Source organism: Euprymna scolopes, chromosome 13 (assembly GCF_053919585.1).
Source record: "Euprymna scolopes isolate OS-2025 chromosome 13, ASM5391958v1, whole genome shotgun sequence".
NCBI classification, from domain to species: Eukaryota; Metazoa; Mollusca; class Cephalopoda; order Sepiida; family Sepiolidae; genus Euprymna; species Euprymna scolopes.
Window position 1 is genome coordinate 129,713,647 of NC_136494.1, and position 22,331 is coordinate 129,735,977.

Below are 22,331 nucleotides of genomic sequence, written 5' to 3' on the forward strand. Positions count from 1 at the left end.
CATACATGGGCGAATGGTGGCCTTATAGAGGTACAAGATACTTTCAGACATAAGTAGTTTTCTAGCACAGTAGAGAGAGCCCACATTCCTCGCAGCAGCCTTGGCAATGCTCTCAATGTATCTATTCCAGTTCATGTTCCCTGTAAACGTTAGGCTGAGGAGTTTAAAGGAAATACTTTCAGGTAATGTGTTCTTAGCCATTGCTATTTGTGGTAGAGAAGGTTTCTTGTAATTATTGAAGCAGATTGTAGATTTCCCAAAAATCACAGATTCCTAATTTCTGTTCTTCGATGCGTTTTCTGATGGTTTCAGTGTATTCAGTCTTAGCTGTCGCTATTTCTCTTTTACAGTTACTTCTAGCTTCTATATACTTCTGTCCGTTTGAACTGGACATATGTCGGTTGAATCTGCTGTACACATGCTGCCTTTGAGCAATGGCAGCTGCACAAGTAGAAGTAAACCATTGGAGAGAGTGGGGCTTGCTATAGAATATGACAACAGTACTCCATCTTAGGACATATATGGCTCTTAGGCATGCGGGAGATAGTATCAGAAATAAGATATGTTGCTAGACTAACTCTGTACTATCGTTATTTTCAGAGCAGATCCTCGACTGAGTTTCAGTCCATGCCCATCCCTGAAAAATCTTCAAAACAAAACAAAAAAACTCTTCTTTCTACAACCACTGTCAATAGTTCTCTTTTCTCCTTCTCTCTACTTAAAACTTAACAAAACTTCGATGAACAATGTTTCTTTTCCATAACTGCCCATCTGTGGAATACAATACTGTAAGGCTGCTTTCCAGTCGACTACAACATGGTCGTTTTCAAGCCTAATGGAAAATAAATACTTGTTCAGTCACCTTAAATAATCATATTCTTTTCAATCACTATCATCATTTCCAACCATCACGATGTATTACATTTTTAAATTTTTGAGATGAGGGTTGGTTATTTATATTATTTGGATTCTTCGAACTAATGTTCTCATCTTGAGTGTCATTTTCACAACGTTTCTGTCGTTGTAATCTCCGATTTTTTTCAGGTGTATTTTACCAAACTCAGAAATCTTTCTATCAAACTCGATATCTGCATGGAATTTCGAACGAAACCCTTCATTTAATTCACGGGTGTGGTATATTCTCATCCCATCAGCCATGTAGTTGTATTTTCGGTCGCCCAGATTGAGGATTGAACTTTCAAAAGAATGTCTCTTTTACAACTGAATTTTTCGGAGTACTCTAATTACTGGACCACGGAAATTCTCTGCAGATTCCCGAGTTTAACAAGATACATCTAAAGAAGGTCGACCAAAACGTTATGAAAATATCACTCAATATCAGAACAGTAGTCCAAAGAATTCAAATAATACACATTACGATGTAGTCACATTTTTATCCTCGGGTGGCTTTTGGACTTTGATAAGTGGTGGCATCTTAGTAAAAACAAGAACATCTAAAATCAAATCAACACACAGTAAACCCTTGTAAAATGTACAATGAATCCTACTCACTTATCAAGAAAAAAATATCTGTATTCTTCTGGATTATTTACTTCGAATTCTTCGACATCATAAGTCCGAGCTGTGATTCCCAAATGCAAAATGGAACTTTCTGGTGGTTGTGGTTTTTTCCAGTATTTCTTCTTTTGGAATTTTTTTGTATGCCTAAAAGTCTCCATTTGCTTGTCCATGGGGACTCGCCTGATGGGAGGTAATGTCCTGTAGGCAACCATCTGTTCTTCTTTAAAAGAACTTTCATCACTGAGAGAAATAAAAGGACATATTCTTCCTGGGGATACGAGCAACTGAAAATAGAAAAGATTGAATATTTTGACTATATAAATATTCATAAGAACAAGTTAAAAAAATACATTTGAAACAGATTTCATGGCAATTAGAATTCGTTTGCCTTTATATTTCCAGACATTTTTCTACAAGAATGATTTCTATTCATTTTTTTGGCACTTATGCATATGTCTTGAAGCAAAAAAATTAACAATAACAACACAAGTGATGCTTTAAAGATTTCTTTTGAAAGCAATGCTCTCAATAGTTTCATTTTAAACTACAAGTAGCAAAGATCCCAGCGTCGTCCAGGAGAGATTATTTAAAATTTAAAAGCAAAAGAAAATGTTTTACATTCTTTGATTCAACATTTCCTTGCAGAAACTGTGGTATAGTGGAATAAGTATTTGGTAAAATTCAGTTGTAAGTCACACTCTTCTGGAGGTTGAAGGTTCAATACCCAGTGTGGGCTACACTCAAAATACAATTGTGAATTACATAGGACTTTTACCAATTCATAACTGATGGAACGACAGCATGCTGATCCTGTGGATTACATAAAGTGTTCTGTTTGAAATTCCCTGAAAATTCTGGAGTTTGACAAAGATACACCTAAAAGTCAGAAGTTACACTGGCCGAAACGCTGAGCAAATAACACTCAAAATGAGAACAATAGTTTGAATAATCCAAATAATGATTTTTTTAGCTTTCATTTTCTACCACAGGTGACTTTTATGAAATTTTTCTATTTTTTTAACTTACACACACACAAATATATATAATTTCATGTATGTACCTAATATATTATATTTACTTATAATATTATGTGTTTATTTTCAGTATTTACTCCAACAGTGCTTCATATGCAAGTAGAGCTAGCTAATAAGTTATGAAAATATATTTATTGAAACTAAGCTACACAAAAGCGTCCACGTTTCGTCCCTATAGGGAATCGGCAGGCTAAAATGCATGGAATTCGTGCTGCTGAATCTTTTTAATCATAGTTAGTCTAAACACTCCATGGATATATCAAAATAGTCAGTAACATGAATTCGATGCATTTTAGCGGCCAATTTTCTACAGGGATGAAACCAGATGCCTCTGTGTAGCGTAATTGCCACATATAGTTTTTATTACTTACTATACGTATATATTTCTTTATATATATGCGCGTTTAAGACAAATTGATAATGTTTGATATTCTTTCATGCTAGAATCAATTGAAGTATTTACTAGCGGTAAAGTGCAACGGCTAGCTCTTTCTGTGTACTATTGAAGTAGAGACAGCTGGAAACCATGAATGACTGGAAAGCCCTGAGATATTAGAATGAGTGACTTGTGTCATAAGGATTTATAAAAACTTAGACATTTTAGCTGCAGCTCAGAACTCCTTGAAGCCCATGAAACATGAGCGGTAGAATTAGAACAACATATAGAAGCAGTAGCCATCAAGAAATGTAACTCATCATCAAAGTTCAATAGAACTGCTTTATATGAAAGCTAAGAAGTTCTACAGCAAACCCACTTGAGCTGGAAATGCTTTGGGTTTTCTTAGGACTAGTCACAAAATGCACAGAACAGATGGCTAGCTTGCAGTTTGTGCAAACTTTAACAGATAATAAAGACTGTTTGCTTAAACATTGTGGTTTTTAAGTGTTTCCAGTAATGACCATGTCATAACTTAGACTTAATTTAAATGCCTATATTAAGTTGCTGTTCACTGTTGTTAAGCATTAATTGGAGAGGGTGGTTCTGAGAAAGCCATATGGGTATAACAGTTTCATGCGCACCCCTGGAGAAACGACTTCACTAATCTCAATTTATGAATCCTAAACTCATTTGATTGCAGTGCAATGGACTATTATGCGTAGAGCGCATTTGATACCAAACATACTGCCCACAACACCAACAATAGGAGGTGATTATGGCTAAGTGGTTAATGACACAAACTGATAACCTAGGTGTGCTCAGTTCGAATCCACAGAAGTACTTTCATTTAGGGATGTTGGCAACCGTCACGTGGTCCCTTCCGTAAGTAACCAATGTTTTTTCTAGAAAAAATTGTAACTGTAAGATAGTGGGGAAATGAATGCCAACAATGACCATCTGATTCAACAGTAACATGAACGATGAGCTGACTGCCAAGATCAAAAAGGCAGGAAAGAGAGAGAGAAACTAATAATGTTCTGATGTTCTTTCATTCCAAAATGAATTGAAATCTGTTAAGGACTGGTCTCCTGAGTCACATGAGATCTCATGGTTGAAATCAACGAAACGACTAAACAAGCGACACAAATGAGTTTAATATAGTTATGTGCAAACGAAAATCAGTCGACTTGCATGTCATATCTGCAGCAAGATTTGTGAAAATAAGTTGAGCCTGCTTAGCCATCTGCGTGCCTACAAAAGAACAATCATCCACTATCCACTAGTGTGTGTAGATATATATATATATATATATATATATATATATATATTAAAGAAGAAAACGAGACAGAATTAAGAGTATGGTAATGATCTGGTGGAGGCCCTGAAAGAATATTTTTCTGACAGGCTCTTTACCTCTCCTTTGGTTTTCTCCCTGTTTCTCTCTATTTTTCTCTTTTCTTTTTCTCCTCTCCGTATGCTTGTCCATCGGTAGTCAATTTGGATCCTTTTTATACTTCCCCTGACTTCATTTCGAGACTTCTTAACTTAGTTGGCATAAAGCTACTCTTAATCAATGGGCTATAACGTTTGCCCATTTTTAACAGACTAAAATGTCTAATATATATGTTAATCATGTTGCAATTTTTCTTATTTTCGATTCTAGTCATTTTAATTATACTAAAATTAAAATCTTGCCTTTTGAAGGAGGAGCAAAGGTATTAATATTAAACTACTAGCTGTATATACCCGACGTTGCCAAGGAGTCTTTACTTTCAATTTTTACCTAACAAATGTCCAAAGAAATTTGAAGACAGACATTTACTTTTGTATAAAGATGTGTTACATTCATTCTTTCATTGCAGACAAAGTAGATAACAATGGACACAATAATTGTAAATCAGTGCCAATCAGCTGATGATGAGATATAATAGAAATATTAACTATTTGTGATACTTCAATAATAAAAAGAAAAGTGAAACACTTACATAGAAAAAAGCTGGATTCGTCTTATTTTTGAACTTAGATGGCCTCCTGTATCAACCCTGATTAGCTTTAAATAACTCATGGCACACTTTGGCTTATAAACAATCTCCATACTAATTGTAGTTGAAACGTGTTCAGTAGTTTCGAATTTTGTACTAGACAAGCTGCTAGACGACATTTTAACTTGTGGATATAAATCATAAGACGAGCTAATCTATTTTGATCAGTTGAAATATCAAACATAATTCAAGGATAAAATATTTGTTATGACATTGATTTGGCATCTTCCTTTTTTATGACTAATACTTACTCCTATGTTGAATAGGATCAAACTTCCAAAGAAAAAAACTGATGAAAAAAAGGCATTAGCAAACAAATACCATGTTTGTGTTTGCTTGTTTGACTCTGAGATAAAATCCAATGATCATCTCTAAACATAAGAAGTAGCATAGATATTTACATGGACAATATTTATATACATCTACTAGCATCCTTCCCGGCGTTGCCCGGTCGTAAAATACGCTTAAATATTACACTATAATTCATGCAGATTTCATATTTACTATTATAGAACCAATAGTCTGTTGATTATTATATTGTACCCAATATATACCGGCGTATCCAGGTCATAAAATACACTTAAATCTTAATTCTTGCAGATTTCGTATTATCACAGAGCCAATTCTGTATTGAATATTAATATTGTACCCAATATATAGCAACGATTTCAAAAGTTATAAAAAAAATGATTCCCGTATTATTAGCTAGAATCGAACCCGAAACATTTAGCGTTTCAACCTTGATTGTAAACATATGAGCTATCGACAGATAAACAAAGGTTAAAAATGAAGCGACTTTAAGCTATGAATGTATATTTACGCATTGTGCGGAAATAATAAGTTTTATCGAATCATTCCTACAAAGTTGAACTTTTTTTTTCAATTTTGACGTCTTAGCAACTATTTGCCGGCTAAAAACCATATTGAAATTGTTCCACGGGTCAAAATTTGCTATAAATCAAGTTTTAAATCCGTAAAAAAAAGAGTTTTATAGAGATGTTCTATGTACACACACAAGATCACTCATATAAAGTTAAAGTTGTGTTCTCCGCGATAGATATGTTCATTTATATATATATATATATATATATATATATATATATATATATATATATAAGTACATGTTCGTGTGCTAGAATCTTATCATTCTAAATGCTATGCAATAAAGCACAATGCAGAAAATATGCATAAATAGAACTGAGCTAATTTAATTAGTAAAATGAAATCACTCATCTAATAAGAAATCATAAAAATGAATAATTAAAGTTCGTTTTTCAAAGAATATGCAAATTAGGTGACTTTTATTTAGTAGCTTGCATATCCATGACTGAGTATATTAAGAAGTTCGTTTTAATAATTTTTTTAAATAGAAAAAGTAGACTTTTAATATCAACGTAAATGCGACGAATAATTCAACTTTGTATGGATATAGATAAATGTTAAAATCACTGTGTAATTATTCTCTCAGAGTAGAGGTGTTTTAATTAGTCGACTGATAGGTATAATTGCCACATACTCAAAGTTGTATTATAAATGTCAAAAATGAATCATTGTAATAAACCGTAGATTTGTATAAAAAAACATTTTTCTGTGACTCCTTTTAATTTAAGGTTCGCCGCATCTAAAAAAAGAACACATTATATATAAGTAGAGACATAAATTAAAATATATTTAAGCGTGTTTTGCGACCTGGCAACATCGGGCGGCATGCTAATATTATATATAGGTAGACACCCGGTTCATATTAATGAAAATAATACATAGTCTAGTAAAATAAAATGCGCATAATGTGCGCTTGGAAGCCAAAACACAACGCAATATTACGAAAATAAACTAATACTTGTCTGAAATTTATAAATTAAATATATTTTGGAGTCAAAGTCCATCTTCAGTATTTTGTATGCCGTTTTCCTTTCTTTTTTTCGTTCTTTTTTCTTTTTTTTTTTCTTTCTTGCCATGTTGTAAAGTTGGAGAAAGAAAAGTCAGTTTGTAAAAATCCGCGCGTTGTCTCTCAGTGTTTTGAAAGGCAGGAACGGTGCGTTGGCTACGCAAGATTAATATCAGGGTTGTGAATTCCGTTATAGACGTGTTGATTTAATTTGAATAAAATAAAATATCCATCAGGTGCGCTTGAAAGCCAAATCACAACGCAAAGGTAATATGACCAAGACCATGTGACATCCTTTTAAAGTGAAAACAATATAACGTTTTTTTTTTATAATGTAAGTAAGCAGAAGAGAAGCCAAGATAAGCAGAGAGCACATACAGCGCCTAGCATTCCCAAATGGTTACCCATCTGATACTGGTCAGGGCCATTGTTACTTAACTTTGGTGATTAGAGCTACAGAGGTCTCTAGTCCTCTGCTTAAACTATCGTTTATGATGTCATCCAGACGTTAATAGGTAATGCCGACTCTATGGACAAATAAGAAGCATACTTCATGTTATTCATTAGAAGACCAGTATATGTTGAGAGAGAGAATTCATTGTTCATAGAATTTCTGAACAATAAGTCTTTTATCTGCAACAATTTTGAAAACTCAATTGAAAAGAAATTATTCACAGATGCCAAATAAATATGTGATTCATTTTACACTTAAAGGAAGATCTTGCGGATCTTATCTAAATATTTTGAGATTTAGATTTTTAAAATGACAAAATGTCTCGAAAGTGCATAAAATTAATGTTCACAGAAGTTAATGATGAATATGCTATGCTGTTAATAATAATAATAAAAATAAAATAGAAAGTGCGCCATATAACTCTCACTTCCTATTTATTTCGTCTTTTAGTCCTCGCATTCCATGAGCGATGGAGGAGGAAGAATTGCTGTTTTCTGGGTTGGAATCTATCCATACAACATTTATCATTGGCTAGTTAAAAACCATGAAGTGGTATTTGTTTTATTAGTTCAAGTAGCTTCAAATCTTGTCTGGAGCGATTTCCATGAAAAATAACTTCATCAATTTTGATTAGTTGAGGCAAACGTCAGGATAACTTGAATGTCAGATTGTAAAATTAGTTTTAAACTGTGGCAACATAATAGACATGCAGATTTGATTACGATTGTCAGGAAATGTCATTTTTTATCAAAATTATTCACACATTGGATCTAACTAACAATCGTACTTAATTTTTTTTTCTTCAGGTGGGGTGGGAGACATACTTCCACCGGGCAACACCAGTACACGTATCCTGCTAGTAGATATATAAAAGATAAGGACACAATTAGAAGATAATTTGCCATTCAACAAGTTTACACTTTGTATTGTTCTGTAGAGGGGACAGGATGGTCAGCTTGTGTGATAGACGATCCCGTCCCCATGTGTATGGTGAATGTATTGGATGGTAGAAGGATTGAAAAGCAAAAGGTCGCATAGTGATGATGAAAACATACCGGTATATATCAGCGAAAGAACGCAGATTGATAGCTGTGAGAGGCTGACAGGCTAGTCAAAAGCGCTGTTGGTGACCGATGCCCCTATCGGGAGCGACTCTTCATTACATGTTGACTGCTCGAGAGTTCAGCGGAAAAAAAAGAAATATAAGAAACAGGAAGTCACGTGGTTATGTCACTCTCCAGTTATCAGAGTTAAAGGGCGACAATCGAGTTAGCCTGGGAGTTTTAATTCCCACAGTTCGCTACCGAATATAAATTATTTTTAAAAAAATTGACATGTAAACGTTTTAAATCTAGACTTGTAAGAAGATAAAATAAAGATTTGATTGAACTCACCTCAACGTCATTCATTTCTGGAGTGACAGCATCAAGATTCTTTTCTGTAAGTGTGAATTCCATTTGTTGGCGATTCATTTCCTTCTCCCAAAGTTTCAGCTCCAATTTGTATTTCTCCACTTCCGTATCGTCAGTGATCTGCAGAAAAACAACAACTAAACTAAGAACGCTACTGTAACTTATCAAAGATTTTCAGGTTTTACCTTTCAATAACATGTAATCAGCATGAATGGAGCAATGTGCACTGGCACAGACTATGGAATCGGCTGGGCCTAGTTTAAATCCAATTGGACTAAACATTCAGCAAACATGTCTTCATAGCTCGGGCATTAACATAAAAGGAAAAAGTAAATCGTAAGCTAAACGTGTTGGTTTCGATTCTTGGTGGTGCCGCACAAGCCATTTCTTTTTCAACATTCTAAATCATTACTATGTATTGGGTCCAATATAATATAATAATACGAAATTTTCATTAATCCAAATATAAAATTTAAGCATATTTATGACTGAGCAATGCCGGGCGGCCTACTATATATATATACATATATATACATACATACATATATTAGTTTATAAACATATATAGTACTGGTTTCAAAAGTTAAAAAAATGATTTGGGGTGTCATCAGCTAGAATCGAAAACAAAACTTTTAATGATCCAGCTGCGTTCCTTAACGTTTGAGCTATCAACAAATAATGATTTAAAATTAAGCCACTTAGAACTATGAGTGTATTTGCGCATGTGCAAATGTAATAGAAATATGTTGATACGTCGAAATGAACATTTTGCGTTTCTACTTGCAGACATATTTCTGTATGCATTATTCATCCATCCAAACAAAGATTTCACTTCTTATTAAGCATCCTTGGTGTATGATTACAATTTTCTTTTAATTTCAGTGGTATGTGACCAGTAGTTGAAGAGTTCATCGGTTAAATATTTACACACAGACACATACATCTACTGTTATACATACACACACACACATATATATATATATATATATATATATATATATATATATATATACACGTGTGTGGCTGTGTGTGACTAGAAATCAATTTAAATTGGCTAAACCGGAAGGAGATAAATAGAATAAAATGATTGAAAGTATAAAACAATGACAAAACTATCAATTTCCATTAGTCACATCTTTTTATATTTTTCTTAATAATTTCCAACTTGATATAAAAGAATCTAGGAGAAAACTAGTTTTAATTGTAAATGTAATAATTTTATATTTTCTTTTTGTTGTTCAAACTTTAAGTTTGAAACTGTCTCACACTATTCATGAAAATCTCCGCGTGATATCAAATGCATTATTTAAATTTACTTTCTTTGCACATCTTTTACTCATGCAATACGGCTGTGAGTGAAATATCACTTTCGTCAGATTAAACTGGTTATCTTACTGTAGAACAACGAAAAAAAAAATGGGAAAATTTTATTATGCTATTATAATAGAATGTAGAAGAGATAATTTAGAAGACAGGAGAAGAAAAATCAAGATTTGATTAGCATTGATTGACTCCCTATTTATTTGCCTCCCCACAAAGGCATAGTTAGACAAGGTCGGGTTTTTATATGGGGTGAGGGAGATTGAGACAAAAGATTAAAATTGATTCAGTTTAGAAGGGGAAAAAAATGTGGTATTTGCTCCTAGTCAGTCCAAACAAAAGGGCTGATTTCAAATGACCCCAAACACTCAATTACTGTAACCTAGCCACTACTAAACTATGGCTCACGTGTCAACAGTAATGTGAATACATAAGTATACATAAACATATACATATGTGTCTTGTGTGTGTGTATATATATATATATATATATATATATATGTGTGTGTGTGTGTGCCTGTATTTCTTACTTGTGTCAATTGTCTAGTGGTCTATATCACAGTGTCTTTGATATCTAATGAATGTGTGTATACATAGTATAGAAATATTTGTGTACTCTATGTATATAAAATGTTTGTTGTGTGTGCGGCCGCTTCTTCACAAATACATGTAGTTAACAAACGTTTCACAAACTTACACAGACACCTTTTTACAATCAAATGATAGCAATATGTCTGCTCATCTCAGACCAAAGCAACCACATACCTTCTTATTGGTCCAAACTCCTAAAAGAACGCCATAATAACGAATTATATTTTACATGGGTTTATTCATCTTATGGATTGTCTTGTTGGAGTTTGGCACGCTGAGTCTTTCTACATTTTAATTCCTTACTCTTTCTGCTTCCAACAGGGTCGTCTATACGCCTGTTCGCTAACACATTTCTCACCAACTCATTAGTTTGATCTGTGCTAACTATTATGCCACCGTGTCCTTCATGTGATCTTAACCTTGTTTATTTAAACTAACGAATGTTCCAATCTTCTTTAAAATTCCTACATCGAGATTGTTTATTTTATCTCTGAGGCAAATCCTAACTAAACATTCAAAGCTTTAAATCAACATTTTCCAAAATCTAATTGTTTTATTTTTCTAATGATGATAATAATAATGATAATAGACCAGGTTAATCAGCGTTCTCTGGTCAATATTTAACAACTGGACCACATAAAAAAATTCTATATTATACCTAGAAAAAGAACAAGCAGAGTACATGAGGAAATATTCAGGTATCAAAGACCAGTTGTTGATTGATAAGACCATCGGTGAGGAATGTAGGAAGTCAGAGAAACCTTACCAAAATTGTATGCCCTATTGATTACTGTGGTGCCTTGAATTATTGAATTATATAAAATCCATCCAATAATCAAGAAAACCATGGCTGTATATAATAAAATGTGACAAACAAGTATGTTATTAAGCCACACTAATGGAACAATGACAATCCCTGATGCCAAGATTTGATGAGGAATTTTCAAAGACAACAGCTTATCTCCTTTACTCTTTTATCTGGAAATAGATCTGCTAAATAAACTAGTGAATAAAAAATACCAGAGTACCTACACATTGAGCCAGGGCTGCTAACAAGACCCAAACAAAAGAGTCAATCACCTGCTCTTCATACATGACCTCAAGCTGCATGCCAGTTTAGACTTTGACTTTAGTCGATTGTTGCAGGTTGTATATGACTTCTTCGAAGATATTAGAATGAAATTTGGTTTGGACAAATATGCCAAGTTCTTCCTCAAAATTGTGATGATCCAAACTAAAAGCATAAAACTTGATGAAGATACTGACATCAAAGACCTAGAAGAGCAGGAATAAAACATTTTTTTTAAATCACGATAAATTATAATAATAAATTATTATAAATTATTTGTCAATATTAAAAAAAAGTCATTTAAACGCTGAAGTTTTTAAAGCTAAAATCCCTTCAACAGTTTACATTTAAAGACGGGAATTCTTTCGAGATAAGTTGTTGCAATATTAATTTTTATTTTTATCCTTTTAAATTCAAATGTTAATAACTACATTTTATTTTAGTATTTAATTTATATTTTTATTTTTTATTTTATTTAATAATAGATTTTCTCGTCCATAAATATTGTTTATTATATCTACCATGTTGATCTTAAAGACACCACTCTGTTATATCAGTTAAGATAAAAATGAAATGTAATAAGTTCGCTGGTGTACCTCTCCATTGTACAGTATATCAATACTCTATGGCTGACTGGGATAACTTCTATACATTTATATAAGATCTACCTCTGTGTTCCATGTATAAATAGGATGTGCCCTGACGGAATGGTTAATTGTAGGTATAGACCGTTTCATACCCTCGAAAAAGTTTCAGCAAAAACCTAACAGCCAGCCGTGGTTCTCTCAAGAATGTGCTGCTGCCAGTGTGCACAGAAATCACTTTTTCCATTGCTTCCAACGTAATAGATGTCCTAAAGCTGCTTTCAGGACTGCCAGCAGCCACTATAAAAAAGTAATAAAGAATGCAAGAGAGTTGTATGCTCAGTCTGTCAAGTCTAAAGTAGCTGAGCAGCGACTTGGCTCCCACCAGTTTTGGCAAATAGCAAACAGAATTCTGAACAGAAGCGTGTGCTCTATCCCAATCATCATCAATGGACCTGAGGTAATCTCGTCAGCATCAGACAAGGCCAAACTCTTAGCCAAAAATTGGCAGAGAATATGTATGCCATGTAAGAAATATTTGCAAAACCCAATTTAGAATCAAAAACAAAGTAACTGTCACAATTAGCCATGTCAGTAATAGCATGCAGCTTGGACATTATTGATTGAAAACAAAAAGACATTAATGGTTAGGCACTAAAATAGAGAAAATGTTGACACTGTGCAGAGTAGTATACAGAAACCAGTGTCTACAAATTTTTCTCTCAGAAATTGACCATCAAAATTGAGCTACTAATGTGAGCACTAGCAATATCTGATGAGCTCCCAGAATCCATAACTTATGATGGTACATAACCACTACAACAACCTCCATCACGAAACTGAACACACATTTTGTACAATACTGTTTTACAAATGAAACAAAAATACAAAATAAGTTTGCCAAATAGCTTACAAGAATCGTTAAAAATCCACCAAGAATTTTGTTTGAGGAGAACTGGAAGAATATACCAACCAACAACGAGCCAAATATTTTCTAGATGAATTATCTCAGGAACATATAAATAAAAAAGACTCTGCAGACCGGATAAAAGAATTTCAAAAATTACCTTGCAAATATACCTGGTGACCAAAGTACAATAGATATACCAACAATTGTGCTTAAAGGCACAGTTAGAACTTAAAATTATCTATTGGGTAAAGGATTTGAAATCATGAGTGAATGCCTGGAATCCTATAGGGTGCTCTATCCCCAGAAAAAAAAAAAGATAGGAAAATTGAAAAGAAAAAAAATACCTGCTTATGCAAAAAAAATTTAACTGATTTTTATAAAACAGTTCTATGTGTATATGTAACGTTATAGTTCTTGTTTGTTTGTTTCTTATAATTTTTTTTACTCACGTTCACCCCTAACAAGGCATATCACCACTTGGATGTAAGGGGCTATTATTTGGGACCAGACTTAGGAAAGATTAACAAGATGTTGGTTTACGTTACATTTGAACTTCTGCATATCAGTACAGTTAGGAAAGCAAGTAGTGGGAAGGGAATTTGAAAGTCTAGCTGTTTGAGGAAAGAAACTATTAGAGTAGAAAGCTTTTTCGTATTTAGGAACCTCAACAGTGAAGGGGTGAGATTTTGTTAAGCGAAATTGTCGATATGTACATCAAGAGGGCACAAATGCAACGAGTTCATCAGAACATTTAAATATTTGTAAAACAAGGCACCGATGCAACATTATGGTGATGAGACAGGGGTTGGAGCTTAGTTGACAAAAGTTGGACTTATTAGATAGATAAGGTCACAAAAATTAATTTTCTAAGAGCGAGAGGCTAGGGATAGGTGCACCAGCCCAGATATGGCAACACTCCATAAGTTTCAGATATAAACCCTCATAACCCTATATATTCTTTAACTGCATAAACCAGAGTACTTGTATGGATGGATAAGTATATTTCATTTTGATCAAATTAGGTAAAACATTGAGAGGCTCCTGCTTGTAATTGATTATATATATATATATATATATATATATATATATATATATATATACTAGCATTTCAGCCCGGCGTTCGGCGTTGCCCGAGTGTTTGGATGTGTATGTTGAGCCAAAAAAAAAAAAAAAAAAGTGGTAGTATGAAGGCAGGCTCGAACCCGTACCGCAAAGGAGGAAAAGAACGGGGTAAAACCTAACGTTTATGCTGTTACGACCACCGCCAAACCGGAAGCGACATTTTTTAAAATTAAGGCTAGACAGTCTAAAGGAGAAGATAACTTTAAAAAATATCGGCGAAAAAAGTGACTCCCCCCCCCCTGTAGAAAAGTGCCTAGTTGAAGGGGAAGATATTAATGTTTTTAGCCGATTTTTCGATATTTGTCGTATGAAAGATAGAACTTTAAAACGATACTGATCTTGGTAAAATTCGTCGCCTCTATTCAAAGTTTAAGGCAGACATGCAAGCCGACAGACATACATACATACATACATACATTTATATATTGGTAACTAAAATTTTTCGACCGAAACTGATGAAAAAGCTTGCCCTATCACTGAATACCCTTTATGTAAAATTTAAAATATTTAGAAATTGTCTGAGTAATTTGGAAGAGACCGCAGAGGTCAATTTGTTTTTTAACTCTGACCCCTATTATGACCCCTTAACATTTATTGTTTTGGGCTCAAATCAAGTTATTAAGTTAGATCCATGTCCAAGGAACCTATATCTAAAATTTCAAGTGTTTAGACCCAAAATTGTCGGAGGAGTTTGGTAGAGTTCTCAAAGGTCAAATCGTTGAACTTTGACCTCTTAACAGCCAAATTTCTGGCCGAAAACCGATCACATCGATTTTCCTAAATCTCAGTACCCTGTATATCAAATTTCGAGTCTGTAGACTAAAAATTAACAGAGTTATTGCGAAGTGAAATGTACATAGACACGTTAACTTTTATATATATATATATATATATATACATAGAGAGAGAGAGAGAGAAAAAATACGTTTTATTTTATTTTATTACGTGAAAATGATAGAAATTACTAAACAAAAATAGAGAAGTTCCTAAAATGTTTAGGGCTTAAAGCAGGCCTACATAATGATAAGCATTGATTCCTGGGAAACGACAGATGTTCTAAAAAATGTACATCAGGAATAGTTAAAATAGAATTAGATTAATTGGAATCTGAAACATATCAATTATTTTCTCTCTTGCGCGTTTTATAGCAAGAAACAGATTTGAAAACTTTTCAAATATGACACATAAATAAATTTATCTTATCTTAATATGAAATACTTTAATTAACACTCTTGAATGTTTCCATATTAGCAAATGCGAGGTGCTTTCAATAAGTTTCCATTGCTATACATCTTATGAGATGACTAATTTTTATGATTTCAGGTTCAAATTAATAGCTATAGCAGGAATTAGAATACACCCTACTAAAGTCTGATTGTCACAGCTGGTGAATTTCAAAAATGCAATCTGAATGGGAAGAGACTTTAGAAGAACGATATGCAATAAAATTTTGTTTTAAACTTGGAAAAAATGCCACAGAAACGTATGGAATGCTTCAGACTCCTTTTGGATGAACTTGCATGAATCGAGCATCAGTTTTTGAGTGGCATAAGAGATTCAAGGAAGGCAGGGAGTCTGAGGAATGATGAAAGGTGTATGAGGGGTAAGGAAGTCAGAACACCAGAGTTGATTAGCCAAATAAAGAATTTCATGGATAAGGACTGTTGTGTGTCTATAGAGACAATAAGTGCACAGTTTGATGCCAGTGTGGAAACTGTGCACACAATTATTCATGAGGAACTAAAGATGTGGAAGATTTGTGCAAAGTCTGTCCCAAGGGTACAGTCCACAACTCCATCCTTGTCCTTGACTATTTTACCAAGATGGACATCAAGACAGTACCTCACTCTCCCTGTAAGCCCAGACTGTGCTCCCTGTGACTTTTGCTTATTCGCCAAGTTCAAGGAAAACCTTGGAGGCCATCATTATAAGATGATTGAGGAGATGGAAGAGGCTATGACGAGGGTCATTGGCACACTCACACAAGAGAACTTTTGTGGAACCTTATAGAAGTTGTTGGATTGGTACAACAAGCGTAAGGCAACCGGAGGAGATTATTTCGAAGAGGACTAGAGCTTTATGTGAGTACTATCAATAAAAGTGCCCATACGAAAAAAGTCTGGAAACTTATTGAAGACACCTTGTAAATGTCAAATAATTTTTATTTAATAAATATGATATTAATGCTTTTGGAATTCAAATAATTATTAAGGAAAATTCAAAGTTTACAGCAAAATAAGTTAAGTTTATCTAGTATTTATCCCGGAAATCCTTTTCTCAATATAGTCATTTTTTGCAAATTATCAGATTTAATACTAATTTTTTCTATATAGTTATTCTTAGCAAATTATCAGATTCCATATTAACTGTACACTGCCCACGGAGTTTTCTTTCTTTTTTTTTTTACTTTAAACTTAATGTAGGTTCCTACATTATTAAGTTTAAAAAATAATAAATTTCAAAACAAAATAAAATTAATTTAAGATCCATTTCAATTTCAGTTTATCTAATAATTGTCCCTGAAATCCTTTTCTCTATATTTATTTCTTAATTTGCTTTAGTTTGTGTCTTTTCGAAATCACCTTTATATATACACTAGGTAATACTAAAATTAAACTATATTAATCGCTTATGATTTTGAAAATCAAATTTAATTATCACAATATTGTTTGGTTATTACATTATTAAAAAAATCAACGAAATTGTTATAAAAGTCTAAACTAATTGTGATATGGTGTTGTTTTAATTCCTATAAAATTAATAGATGTAAATAGCGTCATTAATCTACAATTTAACTATACATGCATCAATATAACCTATACATTCCAATTTGTTAAGATTAAAGCCAGAAATTATTTTCTATTCAACTATTTCTAATTTAAATATGTCTAATTTCCTTTCAAATTGTTAAGAATTACAAAGTAATGTATTTTTTTTTTTTTACATGTATTTAAACAATATTAAAATGGTTTACATTCTGGGATCAAAATTTTCGCCACATAAAACATTAACTTTGTGTCTAATTCTGCTGTCACAGGATGGCAATAAACATGGGCAAAGAAGAAGTTACGAGGGGTGTGCAATAAGTAATGCCCCTGACCCACTTCCCTTTGTCTGATCTAGCTGAAATTTTGCATATGCAAGGTTTTATATCTCTAAGGATTATCTGGCAAATTACAACTCTGAACTAATTGTGGTTTCTGTTTTACAGGTGTTTGAACTGAGTCAGGTGTGAAATGGAGCCTGTTGAATGTCGAGCAGTCATCTAGTTTTTGTATTTGAAAGGACGCACAACACAGGAGACTTTTGATGAAATGAAAGAAACTTATGGTGATAATGCCCCATCATATGACCTTGTAAAACCCTGGCATCGTGAATTCAAACATGGCCAAAAGTCTGTGGAAACAGCTCTCAGACCTGGTCGCCCCCCTTCTGCCATTGATGAGGCATCTGTCCGTCAAATTGAGGCTGCCATTTTGGAAGATCGGCGCATTACTATTCGCCAAATAGCCCAAGATGTCAAGATTAGTACAGGGTCTTTGGAAACTATCATTCATGACCATTTGCATATGCATAAGGTGTCTGCCAGATGGATTCCCAGGTTGCTCACACCATTCCAGAAGTGAGAATGCATCAAGTGCTCGAGGATGAGTTTGGAGATGTGCCAAGAAGATGAGTCAAAATTTTTCAAAAGACTGATTACACAGGATGAAATCTGGGTCCATCATTTTGATCCAGAGACTAAAGCCCAGTCAATGCAGTGAAAACACTTGGACTCACCACCTCCAAAGAAGACAAGGGTGCAGCCCTCCGCTGGCAAGGTCATGCTCACAATCTTCCGGGACCAGGACGGAGTAGGGATGACAGATTTCCTGGCAAAGGGTACCACAATTACAGGAGCCTATTATGCTTCACTTTTGAGGAAATTAAGGGAAGATATCAAAATCAAGACGCGGAGCAAAATCAGTAAAGGTACTCGCCTCCTGCAGGACAACGTTCTGGTCCACAACTCGCATGTCGCCAGATCAAAAGCACGGGCGTGTGGCTATGAAATCCTCCCCCAATCCTCCCAACTCTCCTGACCTTGCACCCTCTGACTTTCACCTCTTCCCAGCCATGAAGTTGTTTTTGAAAGGAAAGCATTTCCCAGATGATGCAGCCTTGATTTCTGAAGTCACGTCGTGGTTGGAGGACCAACCTGGGGTGTTCTACAAAAACGGTCTCCAGAGCTGCATCAAACGATGGGAGAAATGCATAATTCTGGGTGGTTCCTATGTAGAGAAAGACTAATAACTGTGCCAAGTTTTGTTGCTCTAATGCTATGGGAAGTGGGTCATGGGCATTACTTATTGCACGCCCCTCGTATGTAGACTGTGCAGACTTAATTTCTCACTGGCTTCACCAGCCATTTTCTTTGCAGTTTAAGTGTTAGTGTATTCCAATAATATTAATAGAAAGGAATTTTGAAAAGCGGAATAGTTAATAATTCTCAGAAATTATAATGAGTGTAGGGAGTTCAGGTGTCCCCTGGGAACCCTGCAAGTGTGGATGCAATTTACTTGGAGCCAAGTTTAGCAAATATCAATCTATAGACACTTTACAATGAAGCAATGTTTACTTGATTAGTTTTAAAGACTAATATTAGAGACGGAATGGACACTTTGCAATGAATGTTTTCTTAATTAGTCTAGGAAAATGCACCCAAGGTATTGATGCAATATACAATAAAGTAATTTTCATTTAACTGCGGTTGAAGACTATGCGTCAAGTGTTGCACCACAACATAAAATTAACTGGAGCGAGGTCTCAATCTAAAATAAAATTTCAATATTGTTCATTAACATCTTTAGAAAACGTTAAACTTTTAACAAGTTCAGAGTTCTCCTTGTTCTGCAAGAAACTTTATGAGCGAAGTTGTGTTGTAAACGTCAAGTTTTCAAAAGCAGATTACTTGAGAGCATTTAGATTAGAAATGAAAACTAAAAAAAAAAAAGATGAAGTAATCTTATCAGCAAAAAGAAATGAATGGGTGGTGAACGATTGACTGATGCAGCACTAGGGTTTCATACTGAGTTGAAGGGAAATGCTGTCTTTCATAAACAGGTTGACTGAAGAAATACCTTGCAGATTTCAGCAAGTTCACAATCTTGCAAATAAATACGCTTTTCTTACACTTCTGCTTGATGATAATTATGATTGTCAGCTTGGTGAAGTTGACGAAGATATAAAGATAATTTCTTTGCCGAAAAGAAGAGATTACAGTATTTGTGAAAGCTTCAGGAAAAGATAAAATCAATGGACCTCTTCAACTTTTGAACTTTATACAGAAATACCACCTTGGGGATTCCGTCCCTAATATTGTGATCTTGCTGTGCATTTTCCTTATTCGAGCTATTAGTATTGCCAGCTGTGAGCGCTCTGTCTCGAAACTGAAGCTCAAAAACTTTCGATCAAAAATGAGCCAGACAAGGCTTACAGACTTTGCAACCTCTCTACAGAGAGGGAACTTGTCGATAGAGTGAATTTTAATAGTTATTGATAACCTTGCCGAAAAGTATGTTTGTAAATTTTCCAGCGATTTGATGGCTTGCAATAGTTCTCTTACAAAAAATAAATTCATAGCTTTGTTTTCAATTCATAAATACATTTATTTAAAAAAAAATTAATTTAATTTAATAAAATAATAACATATTTTTAAAAGGATTGAAACATTATTAACAACAACAAATTTCTTAGATTTTGCACTTAAACCGAGCGATTGCACACACGGATTTCAAAAAGCATGGATACAAGACATTTTATTCTCCTCGGGAGGCTCGACCTCTTAATAACATTATGAAGAAAAAGAAAAGAAAACTACCTCGCAGTAACTTCTTTTTGATACAGCCATGTTTTTTTTTTAAATCCGGAAATAACAATAATAAAAAGTAAATAAAAATGATTTTTTAACCTTTTCATGTTTTTAAATTTTCTCATTTAAATTTATAAATTCAAGTTTCAAATATTCTCATTTTAATTTATGAAAAAAAAAACTTTTCTAAAATGTGTGACTTTCCATTTCTTAAATTTTGCGCTTAAACCGAGCGATTACACACCAGTATTTCAAAAAGCTCCAATACAAGACGGTTTTTTTTCTCTTCAAGAGGCTCGACTTTTTAATTATACCTTTATGAAGAAAAGAAAACTACATCGGACTATCCTCTCTTTGATACAGCCATGTTATCTGGCGAACATCCGGACTTTAATGTCAACAAAAAAGTAAATAAAAATGATTTTATCACTTCATAACATTGTTGTCCAAATGTTCTCATTCAAATTTATTATTATATTTGTCTGTGTAGCCAATTAATTTAACATTTTTTTTTAATTTGAATTATACATTTTTGTTATGAAAAACACTATTTGGTTTATTTTGTTTCGTTTACATAATTCCCCTCAGATTAATGTTTGCATACTTATTATTATTGAAAAGAATTTGTTAAATTAAAATAAAAAAGGGGAATTGTGTAAACATTAGTTCAATGAAAATAAATATTTTGAGAGCTTTTTTGGAATTTTGAAGGTTTTAACTGGTTGTCATATGCCAATAGTGAGGGGAAGGGGGGGGTAAGAGGTAATCCTATACCAGCGAGAGCGGGGGGGGGGACATAACATGTAAATATATGCCACCGGGAAGGGGCAAAACAGGTAATTATATGCCAGCGGGGGAGGGCAAATTTTACGACCGCCCCAGGCGGCAAAAACATGCTACGCCACTGCTCCTATAACTTTTTTTGTATTGCTATTCATTTGAAAAATTATTTTTACTGTTAATTAAAAAAAAAAAAAAAACTTTGTTTAATATGGGTCGTGGAATTGCATTCATTTGCAAAGATCTAGCTAATTTGCATTTTATTTTACACATTCATTTGAATTAATTCCCTATTAGTTTTTCGGGATTTTTTTTATGGTTTATCATCTTTAGTTAACTATTACGTGTAATTATATTCATGCAGATATTCTACATGATTTATATTTTATATTTGCGTAAAAAGGTTATTGTAAACACAAACCTCTTATATATATATATATATATATATATATATATATATATGTTTAAAAAATTTTGCCTACCAAACTCCTGTCAATTTTTTGTCTACAGACATGAAACTTAATATATAGAGTATTCAAACACATGCGAAAGTTTATATTTGGGTTTTAGCCAGTGAAAGTCAGTGCAAAGTGTGAAAATAAAAAAATGGAATTTGCCAGGTGAAGGTCGAACGACGGCATTACCAATATGCATGTGTAACATAGTAGGTATTGGTTCATTTTTTAATTTTTAGTCTTGCAGTAAACATGTCTTTATAGCTCAGGCATTAATGTCAAAGAAAAAGTAAATCGTAAGTTAAACATTTTGGTTTCTATTCTCGGTGGTGGCGCATGAGTCATTTTTTGTTTTTAGACTTTTTAAGCGTATTTTACAACCGGGCGATGCCACGCAGCCTGCTAGTGTATATGAGAGATATATATATATATATCCTAATCGAAATTGATTGAACAAATTGCAAACTTTTTAAATGATGAAAGATGAAAGAACACATCATAATCAAACCTAAATATATTGAATATTAACAAGACATAATAATCAGATATCAATTTCTATTTAGTTCTAAGATAGCAACATATGAATTGGTAAAAGTTTTGTTAAACTTTTTTTTCTAAGTATGCCTGATTATAGATTACGTGACATAGAATGGTCTCCCATTGACTGATTTAGCTACGTTGTCACAATATAAAAGTTGTAATACGAAGTTCACTTCTTCTTTCCTATTCTTTTCATTTTGACATGTAACATCATCGGTCATTCGGCCTCAATCTAGATCAGTTCTGCCAACATGCATTTGAGGTAGGAACTCTACACATATAAGAAAGTACGCTTTTCATATGTCTACATATTAACCTTTGACATGTCATATTTGGTTTAGTACTTTTTTGTAGCGTATTCTAAGAAGAAATTCGTTAC

General features: G+C 33.6%; 1 protein-coding gene across 1 annotated transcript in view; it reads right to left on the reverse strand.

The window, feature by feature from the left end:
- LOC145292193 (cilia- and flagella-associated protein 65-like) overlaps window positions 1–22,331 on the reverse strand; it is a 2,765,874-nt gene that overhangs the window by 173,702 nt on the left and 2,569,841 nt on the right. Inside the window, exons 37-38 of the mRNA XM_080138498.1 lie at window positions 8,713–8,850; window positions 1,513–1,805 (exon numbers count right to left, since the gene is read on the reverse strand). Of these exons, the coding sequence (XP_079994624.1) occupies window positions 1,513–1,805; window positions 8,713–8,850 (431 nt within the window). The remainder of the gene's footprint in view (window positions 1–1,512; window positions 1,806–8,712; window positions 8,851–22,331) is intronic.